Genomic DNA, 15,245 nt, shown 5'->3' with positions numbered 1-15,245 from the left:
CTCGGGCAGCATGACGACTTGTTACAAGTCCCAACCAGAATTGTCAAGACCTTCTGTGGTGGACTTGCAGAGAACCTGATGGCAGGTGAAAGTTTGGCAACAGTGGCCGGAGGTGACCACTAAGGATGTCCCACTGGAAGGATGGGTGCACACCTGAACAAGCTGACTGTGAGCAGGCTGTGGTTCCTGGCGGAGACAGAGCTCCACGTCAACCTGTTAGACAATTAGACTAGCGCTGAAGGCCTTGACCTCCATACAAGAGAAAACTGTCCTAATCATGATGGACAACATGGCGGAAATGCACTACATCAACAAGAGTGGTGGTGTAGGGTCACTTCCCTGTGCAGAGAGGCAGAACTAAATCTCCTTGTCTGCAATTCACCTGGTCAGAATGGAGAACACAATAGCGGATGTCCTGAGCAGGAAGGGTCTGTCTCCCACAAATGGGAGCTGTGCCAGGAGGTCCGTCTGAAGGTCTACTCCCCATTTTGGCAACCCGCCAGGTGGACCTGTTATCCAGTTTCAACAAGAACTGAAAATGTCTGCTCCTGTGGACGCCTGGTGGGTACTGGGGTACACCTTTGTCGTGGACTGAATGTTTTACTCGTGTATGCATTCCCACTTATTCCAGTAATTCCCCAAGGCATCAGGAGGTGGAAAAGGTATACAGCAACCATGACCCTGATTGACCTGTACTGGGCCAGGAGGACATGGTACTCGGACCTCTTGGATATGACCACCTGTCCTCCACTATGTCTTTCCCAAAGAACAGACCTACTTTCCCAAGAGAGGGGTCTGGTTTTTCACACAAGCATAGGCACGCTCCACCTGCATGCCTGGCTTCTGAAAGGCTAAGGTATAGAGACTTGAACCTTCTGTTAGGAAGAATCTTCATAAATGTGCTAATTCCCTTCACCTTAGAGACCCCTAGCAACTTTTCTGGATTTTGAGGACTTGATTTCTTTACCTGGAGAGTGTGAGCCTTTTTTCCCCACTCTCGTGTATTTTGATGTGTGTTTTACTCTTGTGTTCTTTGACTATGGAGTTTTAGACAACTCCACAGGCATCATCTTTTCATTTGTCACACAGCACCCTCAGTTCAGTGACACATGGAAGCCTTTTAGGCTGCCCCAAGGTTTAAATTACTTTCTCTGGGAAACAGTAGTTTATCCCAGAAAAAGTAAAGTGAAATTGACTTTACTGGTCTTTCCAAATTCCTAGACCCAGCACACACTATCTTACAATAGAGTGCTGGAGGGGTTACTTAGTATCCCCTATGTCTAGAAACTCATGTAGCAGTCAAATGCTACCCTTTCCTCTCGAAATGGCTGGTGACAGTGGTTTTACAACAAACTACCATGATTTTACCTCGACTGTGAACACCGATAGCATTAAATCACGCAAGCCATGTTTTTCAAGATGGCGTCTGAGCCTCCTTTGTTTAAACGGGTCCCGGTCTTCTTTTTGCGTGATTTCTTTTTGGAACGGTCCTTCTAGAGTTTTTCTCTGCGTGCCATACCAGGTTTGGACCCTTTGTACCTACGCCTTTGGCCTCTGGCGCCCGAGTGTCTGGGGTGGGCAGGAAGTTACAGAGGTGCCCGGAACTCCCTGGGCTTAGTCTCCTAGGAGACCCAAATGCACTCTGGCGTGATTGGCTGGCTGACTGTCCGGCAAAGACAGCCACCCCTCTGGGTGAGTGGCAGCTAGGCTGGAATGAATGGGAGAAAAGTGTTTAAAAGGCGAGTCTCTTGGCTTGGAAGGCAGTCGACCACTGGAACGAAAGAACCGAAGACGAGATGGAAAAGGACGGCTGCTGCAACTCCTGGACCGTTTGTTTGCCCGGTGAAGTCCTGCTGCCAGCCCGAATCGCCAAGTTCATCTCGACAGAGAAGCCCTTTGCCCTTCAAGGACGACTTATCCCTTTTGAGTTGGTGGGACCAATCAACTTGTAAGCCACCTGGATACCATTCTCGGAGCTGGTTGTATTTTCCTCGGAGTGCTGCAGGAAACTGAATAGCCAGGGAGAAGGACACCAGTTTGTGTGCTTGACTACAGCTACCGGAATTGAAGATCTGCCTTTGCCTGCTTTTTGACCAGTCCCCGTGCAGTGCAGGAGTCCCCGGACGTCCTCCCTCTTGTCCCCATGACTGAGGCTCAGGAACAGCGAGATCTGCAGGAACTGCCACGAACAGACGTCTTCAGCTGCATCTTTTTCTCTATTGTAAGGTACTGTGAAAACCCGACAGAGAACTTACCTCTCACTGCGAAAGTGCTTGAAACTTTGGCAACTTGCAGGCCTAGTCAGCTTGTGACCCAACATATCTTTCTTTTACGAACTACTGAGAACTTTGGCAAAGACTTTTCCATTTAACTTCCAGAACTGCTTTATCCTATACAAGACTTTACTCCATTGACTTTGGCCTAACCTATTACATTGAATCCACTCCTCTGGGGAGCTCAAACTATTTGCACTGTTTAAGAGGAACTCTAATATTCGTTTTATTAACTTATGCCTTTTTGCGCCTACTTCAAATGCTCTGAATGCCATTTTGCTCCTCCTTCAACGTAGTTTAAATGCCTCAGAACCGGATTTTGTGAAGTACTGAAGTATATTTTTGTGTGATATATACTGCCTCTTCTAGTGAATGTTTTATAACTGTGAAATAAATTAATAAGTGTGAGTATATTTGAATACTTGTAATTCTAGACCTCTGTGTAACATCCTTACAGCTCACATTCCCTCTTGAGATAGGCCTGACTGCTCAGCAGTGCTAGCACAAAACTGTGTAGTACAGACTTATACCAAAGGTTGGTTTTGCTTACGCCTGTAGTCCTAGTTGTGTGTAGTGGTCCCAAAGGGTACTGCACACAAACATTGCCTAACACCCTTCCAGAGCACGGCAACAGATGCTTGTAGATCCAGTCACACCAATCCTTTTCTGTGGAACACCTTAATGGTCTTGTCATTCCTATTGCACTTTGACAGACAAGGCCTGAAGATTACGACAGCCATTGGCTATCTGGCAGCGCTGTCCAGCTTCAAGCACATGCTGAGCAGAGGCCGTTCTTCATGATACCCATCATTGTACATTTCTTGAAGGATTAACAAACTCCTTTCCACAGACTCCCTTTGTGGTGCTGGTTGTGGGATTTGTACTTTATAACATTTCTAATGGCATCACCCTTTGAGTTGATGCACTCTTGCGCCCTTCGCATCCTCACCAGGAAGACTGCCTTCCACATAGTGAGTTATATCGGCATGTACGGTCGGTGAGCTTCAGGCCCTGTCTTGTAAGCCACCTTTCACATCTTTTTGAAAGATAAAGTGATGCTCATAGTTCGCCCTTGATTTCCGTCTAAGGTGGTTTCTGATTTTCACCCATCAATTTGCTTACTGGGCTTTTACCAGCCCGTTCATCCGTGTAAGGATGACCTGCGAAGGCCATTGAGCTTTTACATCACTAGAAATATCCCCTTCAGACTAGAAAATGTGTTATTTGTTGACTAAATCAGCCCGAAGACAGGTAAAGGAGTAGCACAAGCCATTTCTAGATGGATCGTGTTAAGCGTCTCTGAATGCTGTTATAGAACGGGAAAAGCTATCCCTAAAAGCTTTAGTGCGCATTGAACCAGGGGTGTGGCTTCTACATCGGCACTCCAAAGGGGAGTCCCCATTAAGGATTTTTGTCAGGCTGCAACATGGGCTTCCATACACATGTTTGTAAAACACTACTACTTGGAAGTTTTGTCAGGTGAGGAAACCTGCCTTGCCAGAACTGTCCGACAGCGCATGTACTCAATTGCAATAGAATTCTCTCCTCCCGCAACCTAATACTGCTAATGGGAGTCTATCTTACATGGGGACTCTGTGGTAGGACACAAGCCATTACAGTAACAAATTAAATTGGCTTTGGTAATGTTCTTTCTGAGGGATGTGCCTCCCAAAGATTCCTAAGTGCCCTCCCAGTTTTCCCTTGCAACTGGGATCTTTCTCCTGATGCAATCTCCTTCAATGCTGTAAGGCACCTCCTATATTTCTTGATCCCCAACGTGGGCAAGCACAGGGAATAATTGCTTACTATAGTCAAGGGGCACAGTGCATGCTATTGGTACTGACGCCACACCCAGGCTAGACGACAACAGCGCCAGGGTTCCCCAATGCAGAGTTACATGGCACCCCCCTGCTTTCAAATGTTTCTACCACAGGAAGAATAGATATAAGATGTGGAATCCGTGAGAGGAACATCCATTCAAAAGAACGTTACTGGGCGCAAGTAATTTGTTGTTCACTGCAATCCTGGTCCAGACCCACCTGCAATGATGCCCGTCCTTCTCCTCTGTAGCACGAACAGGAACCAGAAAGCAGCAAAAGCTTCTTGGTGAGGAGGGCCATGCGCAGTGGATCCAGAGCACCTACTTGATGCTGCCAAATAAGCACTAAATGAGGGGAGGCACCAGAGTGCTCCTTGTTCACATTTAGGCCTTCCCCAGCTTTCATCTGCAATGGGCCCTGATAGGATGGGGAAGCAAAACGCCTTCAGTTTTGCATGGATCATTAGGCATAAACACTTAAAATGTCAAGCGATAACCACATTTCCCTTTGGCCGTTAAAGCCAGTCTAGTAGCTCTTGGGTGCACCATGTCCTTTCTATGGGATGGCCTTGGCTCTTCCATAATCTGCAACAGTGACAGGCAGGCACCCTGTCGTCAGTTATGGACAAACTGCCCCTGCTGGTTAATCTACTGCAGGTATGGGGTACAGGGGAACCAGACATAACACAATTAAAATGTTTAGTCACCAAAGTTACTAATGTGATCCTAGCTTACTGTTATTCATATAATCCACCCACCATCCCTGCTTCCTCTGTGTGTCAGAACCATAATGAATGCAAAATTACTGGCAGGCAAAGCTGGAATCATTGCGTGCTGGACAAAGCACGGTTGCCCCTGATTTGCCATTCAGAGTGGGCATTTTTGTGTGCAAAATGTGTCTGGCGTGCCTTACATAGGGATGGCAATTTTGAAAGTATGGCTGGAAGAGCACTAAGAATTGGTAATGAATTAGTCCCTGTGATGCACAACTTTTGTTTATACTTAATATTCAATAACATTTTATCAACTTTTCATGCAGGAATATATTCAGATGCTCATGCCGCCACTCATACAGAAATGGAACATGCTGAAGGATGAAGATAAAGATCTTTTTCCATTATTAGAGGTACATTGTGTGATAAATTAATTTGTTGTAAACTGCTGCTTTTACAGAAATGTAAAAAAAACAATCTGTAACTTTATTTTAGTATGCTATGGAGGGTTCTGCAGTGTTAAGTTTTAGTGACTCATGTTCACATATCACAAAATTTAAGTTGATCTTGAACTAAGTTAACTTCCCCAAAAATAATTTCAGTTAATGTGGATGAGTTGTGGTAAATGCATTGTTGCGTGTTTAGCAGGTAATCAAAGGAGGTTTTAAAATACTTCTGACCTTTTCATATATTTGCTAAGAATGTAATCCTAGGCAAAATAAAGGCTATGAGATTTTAAAGTATTACTGAAGGTTTTCAGGTGAGCACTGGAATATAATTGGAGAAACTGTGGTGTAAAGAAGGGCAGAGTGTAGCCTGATGCTGCATCAGGGTGTTGATTGCACATTGGTTGTCTCAGTGGCTTGCCAAAAACAAGTGAGAGGTTTCATATCAGAATTCAGAGGAAGGATGAAACAATGTGCTTATACCAAACATAAGTAAGGGGAATCTAGGAGGAAATGCTGTGAGACTTGATTTATCAACCTTGGAAGGATGAAAGGTTGTCAGCCCGGCGTCTGAATTCAAGTGTTGGCTGGTTTCATGTCTGGGCCAGTGCTTAACCTGTGAGCCGTCGACTCAAAGCAAGAATAGCTGGGGACCTGTATAGGAGAGTTGGCAAAATGAAATTGTGTACCATATAAACAGATCAGCAAGGATGTGGGTGTGATTCATTGAATACCATGAGCTTACATGGGTAGTGATATAATTTTGAGAATTGAGTTTTGATTCTAAAAAGAGAACATTGGTTGTAGTTTAGGATGGTTACAGAAAGAAGGGCTGACGGAGGCATGTAGCAGCTGGATAGATAATGATTGGGACAAGGTGGAGACAGCAGAAATGCAGGCCTGTTCTAATGGTGAACACAAGTTGGTGAAAAAGCTGGTGTTGAAGTCCTTGCCATAACTGTAATGATACATGGTTGAAGCTTATTGTTGAGGGGCGGAGCTATTATCTTGCAGTCCACCTTTTTTCTTTCTTCCGGTCTCCTACTATTTTTCTGTAATTTTCACATTAGGAGAATAGGTAAGAAAATTTTAACACTTAATAGTAGAATATAGTACTGTGACAAGCTGGCTAAATTACCTCCTACCTCGCCATTAGTATGTGAAAGACCTAAAACGTTGATCTTGGTTGTGTACTCCCATCTGACACTTAAGTCCCTGGGGCATGGCAGATGATGGACCAAGCCACTGTTCTCCCATTGCTCCAATTTGGAGCTGCTCTAGAAGATGGCTTGTTTAATAATTCCCATGACTAGCAAAGGCAGTAACTTTGCCTATAGGGTTGGTGGTCTATGAAGTGGAGAGGAGTGCTGAAGATGAAATGGAGAACTTAACAGAAGGCAGACTACAGATCTAATGATGGCACTAAAGATGAGGCAGGGTGAACAAAATCAGAAGTGACCTGAACCAAGTGTAAACAAACACGAAAAGTCTTAAGATATTAGTGGGAGGTAGAAGGGAAAGGTAGGCCAAAGCTGGGAGCCCACAGACTTGTCAGCTGTGAAACAGTATGCACCAAACCTTTTAGAAAGATTTTATGTGAGGACCATTTGCCCATGGAGGTACAAGCCGTCTGAAAATACTCATTGAAGGGGAAGGCTTTAAGTTCAGGGGAAAGGTGTATGTATTCCTCCCCTAGTAAATCCAAATAGTATAGAAGAATGCAACCTTTGGTGCACCAGATGTTTTGGACTAGTACCATCAACTCTAGCCAGCATAGTCAATGGAGAGGGATCATGGGAGCTGTAGAGCAAAATATCTGGAGAGCCGCAGGTTGCAGACCCCCAAACTAGTGTGTTGCAATGTTCTTTAATCATCTCCAGGTTGTTAATTATAGAAACCCTAAACATGCAGTGTGGTGGTTTGTGAACCCTTGACTATTTTCAGATATTTAACATCGAATACTTCAAGTGCTATTAGATTTCAATCTTAAGTCGCAATAATAGGTGAAGATAACCTAATTAGATGAATGACACAACACCACTTCAAAATGGATCCACACATGATACAGCACTGTTTTAGTCTGAGCCTTTTAAATACAATACCTAGTGGCACTCCGTTGAACCTCAGTGACTTAATTACAGTACTTGTCTCCAACATTTTTATCATTGCTGCAATACAATACCCTGCATTTTGGTGAGCCGCCTGCCACATATTTGTCTTCCCACCCCCACACTCTCATCGTTGATGTGCCTAGAAGAAAACAAGCTGCGACTCTCCACTCCTGACTGTGCAGCCCCTAGTGCAAACCAGAGCACCCACCTGCATGGTGGCCATACCAGACATGTTGCCTTATCTAGAGTACTGTCCTGCAGTGTCTCATTGAATGTCATCAGTGTGATGGTGAGTAGCCTTGTGAGCCTTACAGTGCTTTACTTTTTATTTATTTAAAAACCTGTTCATGTAAAAGTTTGACTTTAAATGCTGTACTATTAAAGCTTGTTTGGTTGAAATTGGGCAATTGTTTTTTTAGACCACTTGGCGAAGTAAATTATAACCTAAAATGGTTTACAGTTATAACAAAATATATATGATTTGGCATTTATAACGCGCCTATACCCAAGTGTTTCAAGGCGCAACAAGTCAAGGGAGGGGGAACAGTGGGAAGACAAACCATGATCCTATTAGGCCAGTTGTCATTCAGATTGCGCAAGTGCATGCGAGGGGAGGGGGAAAGTGCAAGGGAGAGGGGCAAGGGAGAGTGCAGTACATGGGATAATAGACTAATAACATAGTAAGTATGGCCAGTTGGTGGCAAGTGCAAGGGTAAGTGCAGACATATGATGTCAAGTGCTGGTAGAGGGACTGAAGGGATACAGCGACAGTCCAGAGTGCAGGGGTTGCCAGGAAGCCAGTTCAGGAGTGCGACTGGCAGTGGAGGGGACCTGGGCCCGAGATCAGCGGGTGTCCAGGTAACCAGTGCAGTTTCAGCAGGGGAGAGGAGGAGAAAAAGTGGAAGCAAAGAGAGAGGTTTTGAGGTGCTTCCGGAACCAGAGATGGTTCTCCAAGTTTCAGTGAGGCAGGGAGGCTGTTCCAGAGGGTGGCCCCACCTGAAGAGCGAGATCTACTGCCAACTCGTTGCTTGGAGAAGCGACAGACCCTGAGGGAGTTCGAGAAGGACGATATTTAGGGAGAGAGAGTTGAAGGTATTGAGGCCTCAGGCCCCAGAAGGCCTTGTGGACAATGCAGAGGGTTTTGAACTTAATCCTCACAGCCAATGGGACACTCGTGTTTTGTATACTAGTGGTGCTTTTCAAAACACAAAGTAAATTGTTATGTGCCATCTTAGTAACCAGATTTAAATGTCTGATACATGAGCGTTCCTTTGAAGGGTTTGATTTAACACTACATAATTATGCTACTCTGCACCACTAACTAAACATTATTTCGAAGGGATTGTGTCCTCCGACGTATTCCTTATCTATGATATTTGTATCTCCAGCTTGCTGGCCTCGGAATTTTTTTTTCCCCAGTAGAGGGCGCTGTTCGTCGACGTCCATCGAGTAGGTGCTCCTCGAAGGCCACCGTATCGACGCCGATGTCATCATGCCTATAAATGGCCACGCGCGGCGTCCGTTGCTCAGTTCAGTTTTTCCGTGCTTCGTGTGCCTCGGAATACCGTTGCTCAGTTCATCAGTCGATATATATTCATATTTCCTCGAGAAAACCGACTCGTACTCGATGGCTTCCTCCTCCGACCCGACGACTCCTCGGTCCGGTTTCAGAAAATGCCGAGACTGTGGGAAGAAAATGTCGTTGACGGATCCTCACAGGATCTGTTTGTGGTGTCTGGGAAGTGTGCTTCATCGGCGGCTGACTGCATTCCGGAAGGAGAAGAAAGGGACGCATTTTTAAATATCATCAGAGATGGTAAGGATGCAATGTGTGAGTCCCTTCAAACTGGCATTGATTCTGCTGACAGTATCAGCAGGGCCATGGCAGCAAGCACCACAATCCGCAGGCATGCGTGGTTGCGAAAGTCCGGCTTTGCTTCTGACGTACAGGCCAGACTTTTAAATATGCCCTTTGACGGTTCTTCCCTATTTGGTAAAAAGGCGGATGACAGTTTGGAAAAACTACAAACATCTAAAGCAGCAGCTAAGTCACTAGGAGCTGCTATCCGACAAACTAATTTTCGTCCCTCAGGATCCCCTTGGAGAGGAAGGTCCTTTCGCTATTATTCCTCATATGGAAGAGGCAGAGGAAGACCGACTCGGAGGCCAAGGAAAATTTACCCTTGGTGGACGGGGTAAAGGAAAGAAAGCCGCATCAGCAGGAGCCGATTTACCTTCGGCAACTGCATCAGCCGCTCCCAAACCACTCTGAGGTCTCCCATCACAAGACACCTGTAGGGGGCAGGTTAACTCACCATCTGACGGAATGGCAGGCTATTACGTCAGATGCTTGGGCATTGGAGACAGTTGCCCAAGGTTACTGCCTGCCTTTTCTACGCATCCCTCAGAGACAAACACCGGGGAATAGCCCTCTGAAAGTGCCGGATCTGCTCCTCTTGCAGGAAGTTGTAGACCTGCTAGAGAAAGGTGCCATAGAACCGGTACTGTAGCGGACAGGAACAAGGGCTGGTACTCCCCCCTACTTTCTCATACCAAAGAAAGACCGAGGACTGAGACCCATCCTGGACTTACGAGAATTGAACAAGTTCCTCAGGAAGGACAAGTTCAAGATGGTAACCCTCTCTCAGATCCTTCAGGCCCTCCAGCTTCAGGACTGGTTGGTATCTCTGGACCTTCAGGATGCTTATTTCCATGTGCCTATCCATCCCAAGCACAGGAAGTACCTGAGGTTCGCAATTGGCAACTCTCATTATCAATTTCGAGTTCTGCCATTTGGGCTGACCTCCGCCCCGAGGGTCTTCACCAAGCTAATGTCGGTTGTGGCTGCAAGTCTAAGGAGGGAAGGGATTCACGTCTACCTCTACCTGGACGATTGGTTGATCAGAGCAGTTTCTTCGGAACAAGCTCGGATCCAACTAGATTGTCTGCCACTCCCTTCACAGGCTGGGCTTCTCCCTCAATTTAAAGAAGTCACAGATGATACCATCACAGAGACTCCAATTCATTGGAGCAGTCCTGGACACGTCCCTGGGAAAAGCCTCGCCACCAGAGGTGAGGGCTCAAGATATTCTGCAGATGGTCACCAGGTTTCAAAATGCCCAACGTCTCCCAGCCTACGACTTTTTGAGGTTGCTAGGCCTCATGGCATCCTGCATATTCCTTGTGCCAGAGGCCCGCCTGAGAATGAGATCCCTTCAGTGGGCACTGAGGACTCAGTGGTCACAATTCTCAGGGAGGATGACAGATCTCCGGATTCCGGACAAGGTAGCCCACGACCTTCAATGGTGGGCCTCTCCAGAGAACATCTTGAAAGGAGAACTGTTTTGGCAACCATGGCCGGAGATAACAGTAGTCACAGATGCCTCACTCACGGGGTGGGGAGCCCATGGCAACGACTTGACCATCAGCGGTCGTTGGTCTCCATCGGAGTCCAGACTACACATCAACCTGTTGGAGCTGAGAGCCATCAGACTGGCACTGAAGGCTTTTCTGCCGTCTGTACGGGGGAGAAACGTCCTGATAATGACGGACAATACAGTGGCCATGCACTACCTCAACAAAAGAGGAGGCGTAGGGTCACTGCCACTGTGCAGAGAGGCGATGCAGCTCTGGTTTTGGGCAATTCAGGAAGGACTCTCTATCGGCAATTCACCTAGCCGGAGAGAAGAACTTAACAGCGGACGCTCTGAGCAGGCAGAACACAATCTCCCACGAATGGGCGATAGCTCTGGAAGTCCTTCAAGAGATCTTCGCCCTTTGGGGAACCCCTCAAGTGGATCTGTTCGCCACCAGTATCAACAGGAAGTGCGACAGATTTTGCTCAAGGGAATTTCCCCCGAGAGGAGCTCTAGGAGACGCGTTCGTAGTGGACTGGGAGTTCCCACTTCTGTACGCGTTTCCTCCGGTCCCTGTCATTCCTCAAATGATCAGGAGGTTGAGAAGGTTTTGGAAGACCATGATCCTAATTGCCCCGGATTGGGCCTGGAGAACGTGGTACCCGGACCTTCTGGACATGTCCATCTGTCCTCCAATTCGTCTACCGTACAGAGGATCTTCTCTCGCAGAAGGGAGGTCAGGTTCTCCATCCAGCCATCAAGACCCTCAACCTTCACGCTTGGTATCTGAAAGGTTGAGGTACAAGGATTGGGACCTTCCAGATGACGTCATGGAGGTGTTGCTTTCGGCCAGAAGACCAGCAACTAAGACTCTATAACGCTGCCGTTGGAATACATTTTGCAGCTGGTGCAGAGAGAAGAATATCGAACCCTTTTCATGTGGTACACCTGCGATGTTATCCTTCTTACTTTATTTGTCAAATTCGGGCCTTCAAATTGGCACTATTAAGGGCTATCTCGCAGCACTATCGATCTTTAAGCGCACTGCAGAGGAGCCATCGTATTTCAAAATTCCACTGGTGATACAATACCTGAAAGGTCAAAATTCCATTGGTGATACAATACCTGAAAGGTCTAACTAATGTTTACCCTCCAAGACCATTCCAAGTTCCCTTATGGGACTTAAATCTAGTTTTAAACTTCCTAAAAGGTGCTCCTTTTGAACCACTCCACTCTTGTTCATTGAAGTTTCTCACCCTCAAAACTGTTTTATTGGTAGCATTAACATCTGCTAAAAGGGTTTGCGAGATACAAGCCCTGTCTTGTAAACCTCCTCATACAGCTTTTCACAAGGACAAAGTAGTGCTACAGGTGAAGCCTAACTTCCTCCCAAAGGTAGTTTCGGAATTTCACATTACTCAGAAGATTACTCTACCTTCATTCTATCCTCCTCCCCATCCGGGGAAAGAGGAAGAGAGACTACACAGGCTGGACCCTAAGCGAGCCTTGAGTTTTTATATCAGTAGACTTGCTAAAATTAGACAAGCAGACCAACTCTTTGTAGGTTACGCAGGACATAAATTGGGATTACCAATAACCAAACCATCTCCAGATGGATTATTTTAACCATTCTGGAATGCTACAAATTGGCAGGGAAAGAGCGCCCTCAAAATCTAAGGGCTCATTCCACCAGAGGTATCTCAACATCCTCAGCTCTTCAAAGAGGGGTACCAATTAGAGACATGTGTGGCTGCCACATGGTCGTCCGCACATACCTTTACCACATTGTATAGCCTGGATTCCTCCTCTAGTCAAGAGACTAGATTTGGGAAAGCTGTGTTACACGCTGTTCATTCTTAAAGGGTAATATGGCATCTCTTACTCCCGCCTCCAATCACATTCCACTGCTATGGGAGTCTATCATAGATCAGGAATACGTCGGAGGACACAATCCCTTCGAAGAACAAGTTACTTCTTAACTTGTAACGTTCTTTCGATGGGATGTTCCTCCGACGTATTCCTTATCGCCCCTCCCATCCATCCCCGCAGTAACATTTCCCTTGTGGTTGCAGCTTACGCTCCTTCAAGGGTAGTAACCATTCATACAATCACTACTTTACTCTACAAAACGGAGCTGAGCAACGGACGCTGCGCGTGGCCATTTATAGGCATGATGACGTCGGCGTCGATACGGTGGCCGTCGAGGAGCACCTACTCGACGGACGTCGACGCACGGCGCCCTCTACTGGTAAAAAATTTCCGAGGCCAGCAAGCTGGAGATACAAATATCATAGATAAGAATAGGTCGGAGGAACATCACATCGAAAGAACCTTACAAGGTAAGAAGTAACTTGTTCTTTCAGCTAGTAGTTTGTGCCATGTCCTCAGTTTGGATTTGTTTGCAATGGTTTATATTGTTAAATAAGTCTGAGGAAATGTGCTCTTTTAATCCGAACATCATCTTAATATTTCCAAATGTTGAGGTACTTTAATTAAGTTTGAATTTCATTAAGCAGTTTGGTTGGCAAGCCTAAATAACAATACATTGCTTTTGTTTTCCAGTGCCTGTCTTCAGTTGCCACAGCATTGCAATCTGGCTTTCTTCCATACTGTGAACCCGTTTATCAGCGTTGCGTGAACCTTGTACAGAAGACACTTGCACAATCAATGGTATATCGAGTTTTGTTGCTTTTTTATTATGTGTTGGTCACAATTTTAACTTTATCGTAAAGGCTAATAGGTTGGTCTTTGATCACAATAACACCATGCCCGCAGCTTCCTAATTTTAGAAATGTTCTGTATCCTATTGTTGCTAATAAATTATAAGTTACTCACCGTAGTGACTAACGTGTACTCTTAGTCCATAGCCCCCTTTCCTCCATACTGTATGGGCGTCCCTTCCAAGGGACGGAAGACTGAACCTTTTTCACCAGAAAAAACCTTCTTCCCCTTTAAATTTAGAGGCGCGCGGTGGTGCCGCGCAGAGAGCATGCTCTACTCTGACTCCGCCGCCACACCTCAGTCCCATTGACGCATCGACAATAGATTTATCTGGTGCCTCCCTGCTTGTTTTTTTAAAATTTGTATTTGGTTTATTTAAACCTTTACAAAACAGCAAGAAACATATAATAAAATCCAAGAACATAACATAAAAAAATAACCAGTCCACCATCAATATTAATAATCATATTGTTAAGATACTAAATAAACAATACAGGCACACTTTACCTCATATCCCTACATAGAAAAAAGTCTCTCTTAAAGAATGAAAATCAAGTAAAAAAACATATATCTGATTCTTATATCATAGTTCATACACAGTAAAACTTTAAAAATGGGAAAAGGAAAGAACAATGAATAGCAGTAGATACATACTACAAATTCAAACTTTTCATAAAACGTGATAGTGCTAAACCCTCATGGATGGTGTTGATATGAAGGCACCGTTTCCATGCCCACTCTTCATGATGCAGAATAGAATTCACGTTAAGGGGCTCCAAAAATGTGACCCTCAATGGCTGTAGTGAGACACACTCCATAACCAAATGTTTTAGTCTCCAAATTGGCCGAGCAGAACCTACAGCTGGCTTCGCCCAATGAAAATAGAGATCTCCTTGCTAAAATTTCCCTAGTAGGTAAGACATTCCATCGGGCCCTAAGAATAGTGCCTCTGTAAGATCTATCTGGCAATTGCAGAATAACCTTTGTAGGCGAACCTCGGGTTCTGTGTTCATGATTCAAGTGGAGTAAGGAGGGATATGAATGAAAGTCATTGATAGTCAGATCAAATAAGGCGCGTTTAACATTCATGGGGTTTGAAATCAAGATGTCCATGGATGTTCCAATCTCATCGAGGATGGCTTCTGATCTATCCTTAAGAGATCAGCGTCTGTGAAAAATATAGGTTTCTACCCATCCGATGCTACAGCGTATTTGGCATTGCAGTTTTAATTTTTAAATAAAGAGATAGACAAGCCCACTGTACCCGTGCCCACATCGAGACTATCCCCAATTCAAATTTGATTGCAGAAATAGGGATCGCATTCGGGACGCTCAAGACTCTTCTCCAAATGCGGCCCTCTATTCGGTTCAATATTCCTCTTAGTTTCTCAGACTGTAATTCCAGGACATAGGTTAATTTAGGAATAATTCTTCGTTAGAAGATCATCAAAGGGGGTTTCGGGGAACATTTGCCAAACCTTCTGTCAATCTTAACCAGCAGAACCTCCAATAATTTAGCCGTATATATAATGGGCTTAGTAATTACCTTACAACCCTTATAGGCTGAAAAGTTGAATTCAGGTATCGCACTGACCCAGCAAGTTTCAGGGGAGTCCCACCCAATTTACCAATGAACCCCAAGGTTTTTGCCCTCGCTTTCCTGAAGGATAGAATTTTAGTTTTATTCGGATTAATTATTAGCCCATTGGCTTTAGCATATACTTCAAAATGTGTAAGAGACCGTTGTAGCCCCACCCTAGTGTGGTCAAAAATTGACAGGTCGTCTGCGTATGCAAGCCAAATAAC

General features: G+C 45.3%; 1 protein-coding gene across 2 annotated transcripts in view; it reads left to right on the top strand.

Moving 5' to 3' along the window:
• TNPO1 (transportin 1) overlaps positions 1-15,245 on the top strand; it is a 1,970,728-nt gene that overhangs the window by 1,255,419 nt on the left and 700,064 nt on the right. For both annotated transcript variants that reach the window (XR_011280658.1, XM_069627508.1), the window contains exons 14-15: positions 5,132-5,218; positions 13,281-13,388. Coding sequence is in view for 1 of the 2 variants with exons in the window: in XM_069627508.1 (XP_069483609.1) it covers positions 5,132-5,218; positions 13,281-13,388 (195 nt within the window). In the remaining variant the exon portion in view is untranslated. The remainder of the gene's footprint in view (positions 1-5,131; positions 5,219-13,280; positions 13,389-15,245) is intronic.

Source organism: Ambystoma mexicanum, chromosome 6p (assembly GCF_040938575.1).
Source record: "Ambystoma mexicanum isolate Mex_15411 chromosome 6p, UKY_AmexF1_1, whole genome shotgun sequence".
In the NCBI taxonomy this organism is placed as follows: Eukaryota; Metazoa; Chordata; class Amphibia; order Caudata; family Ambystomatidae; genus Ambystoma; species Ambystoma mexicanum.
This window is presented reverse-complemented; position numbering and strand designations above follow the sequence as displayed.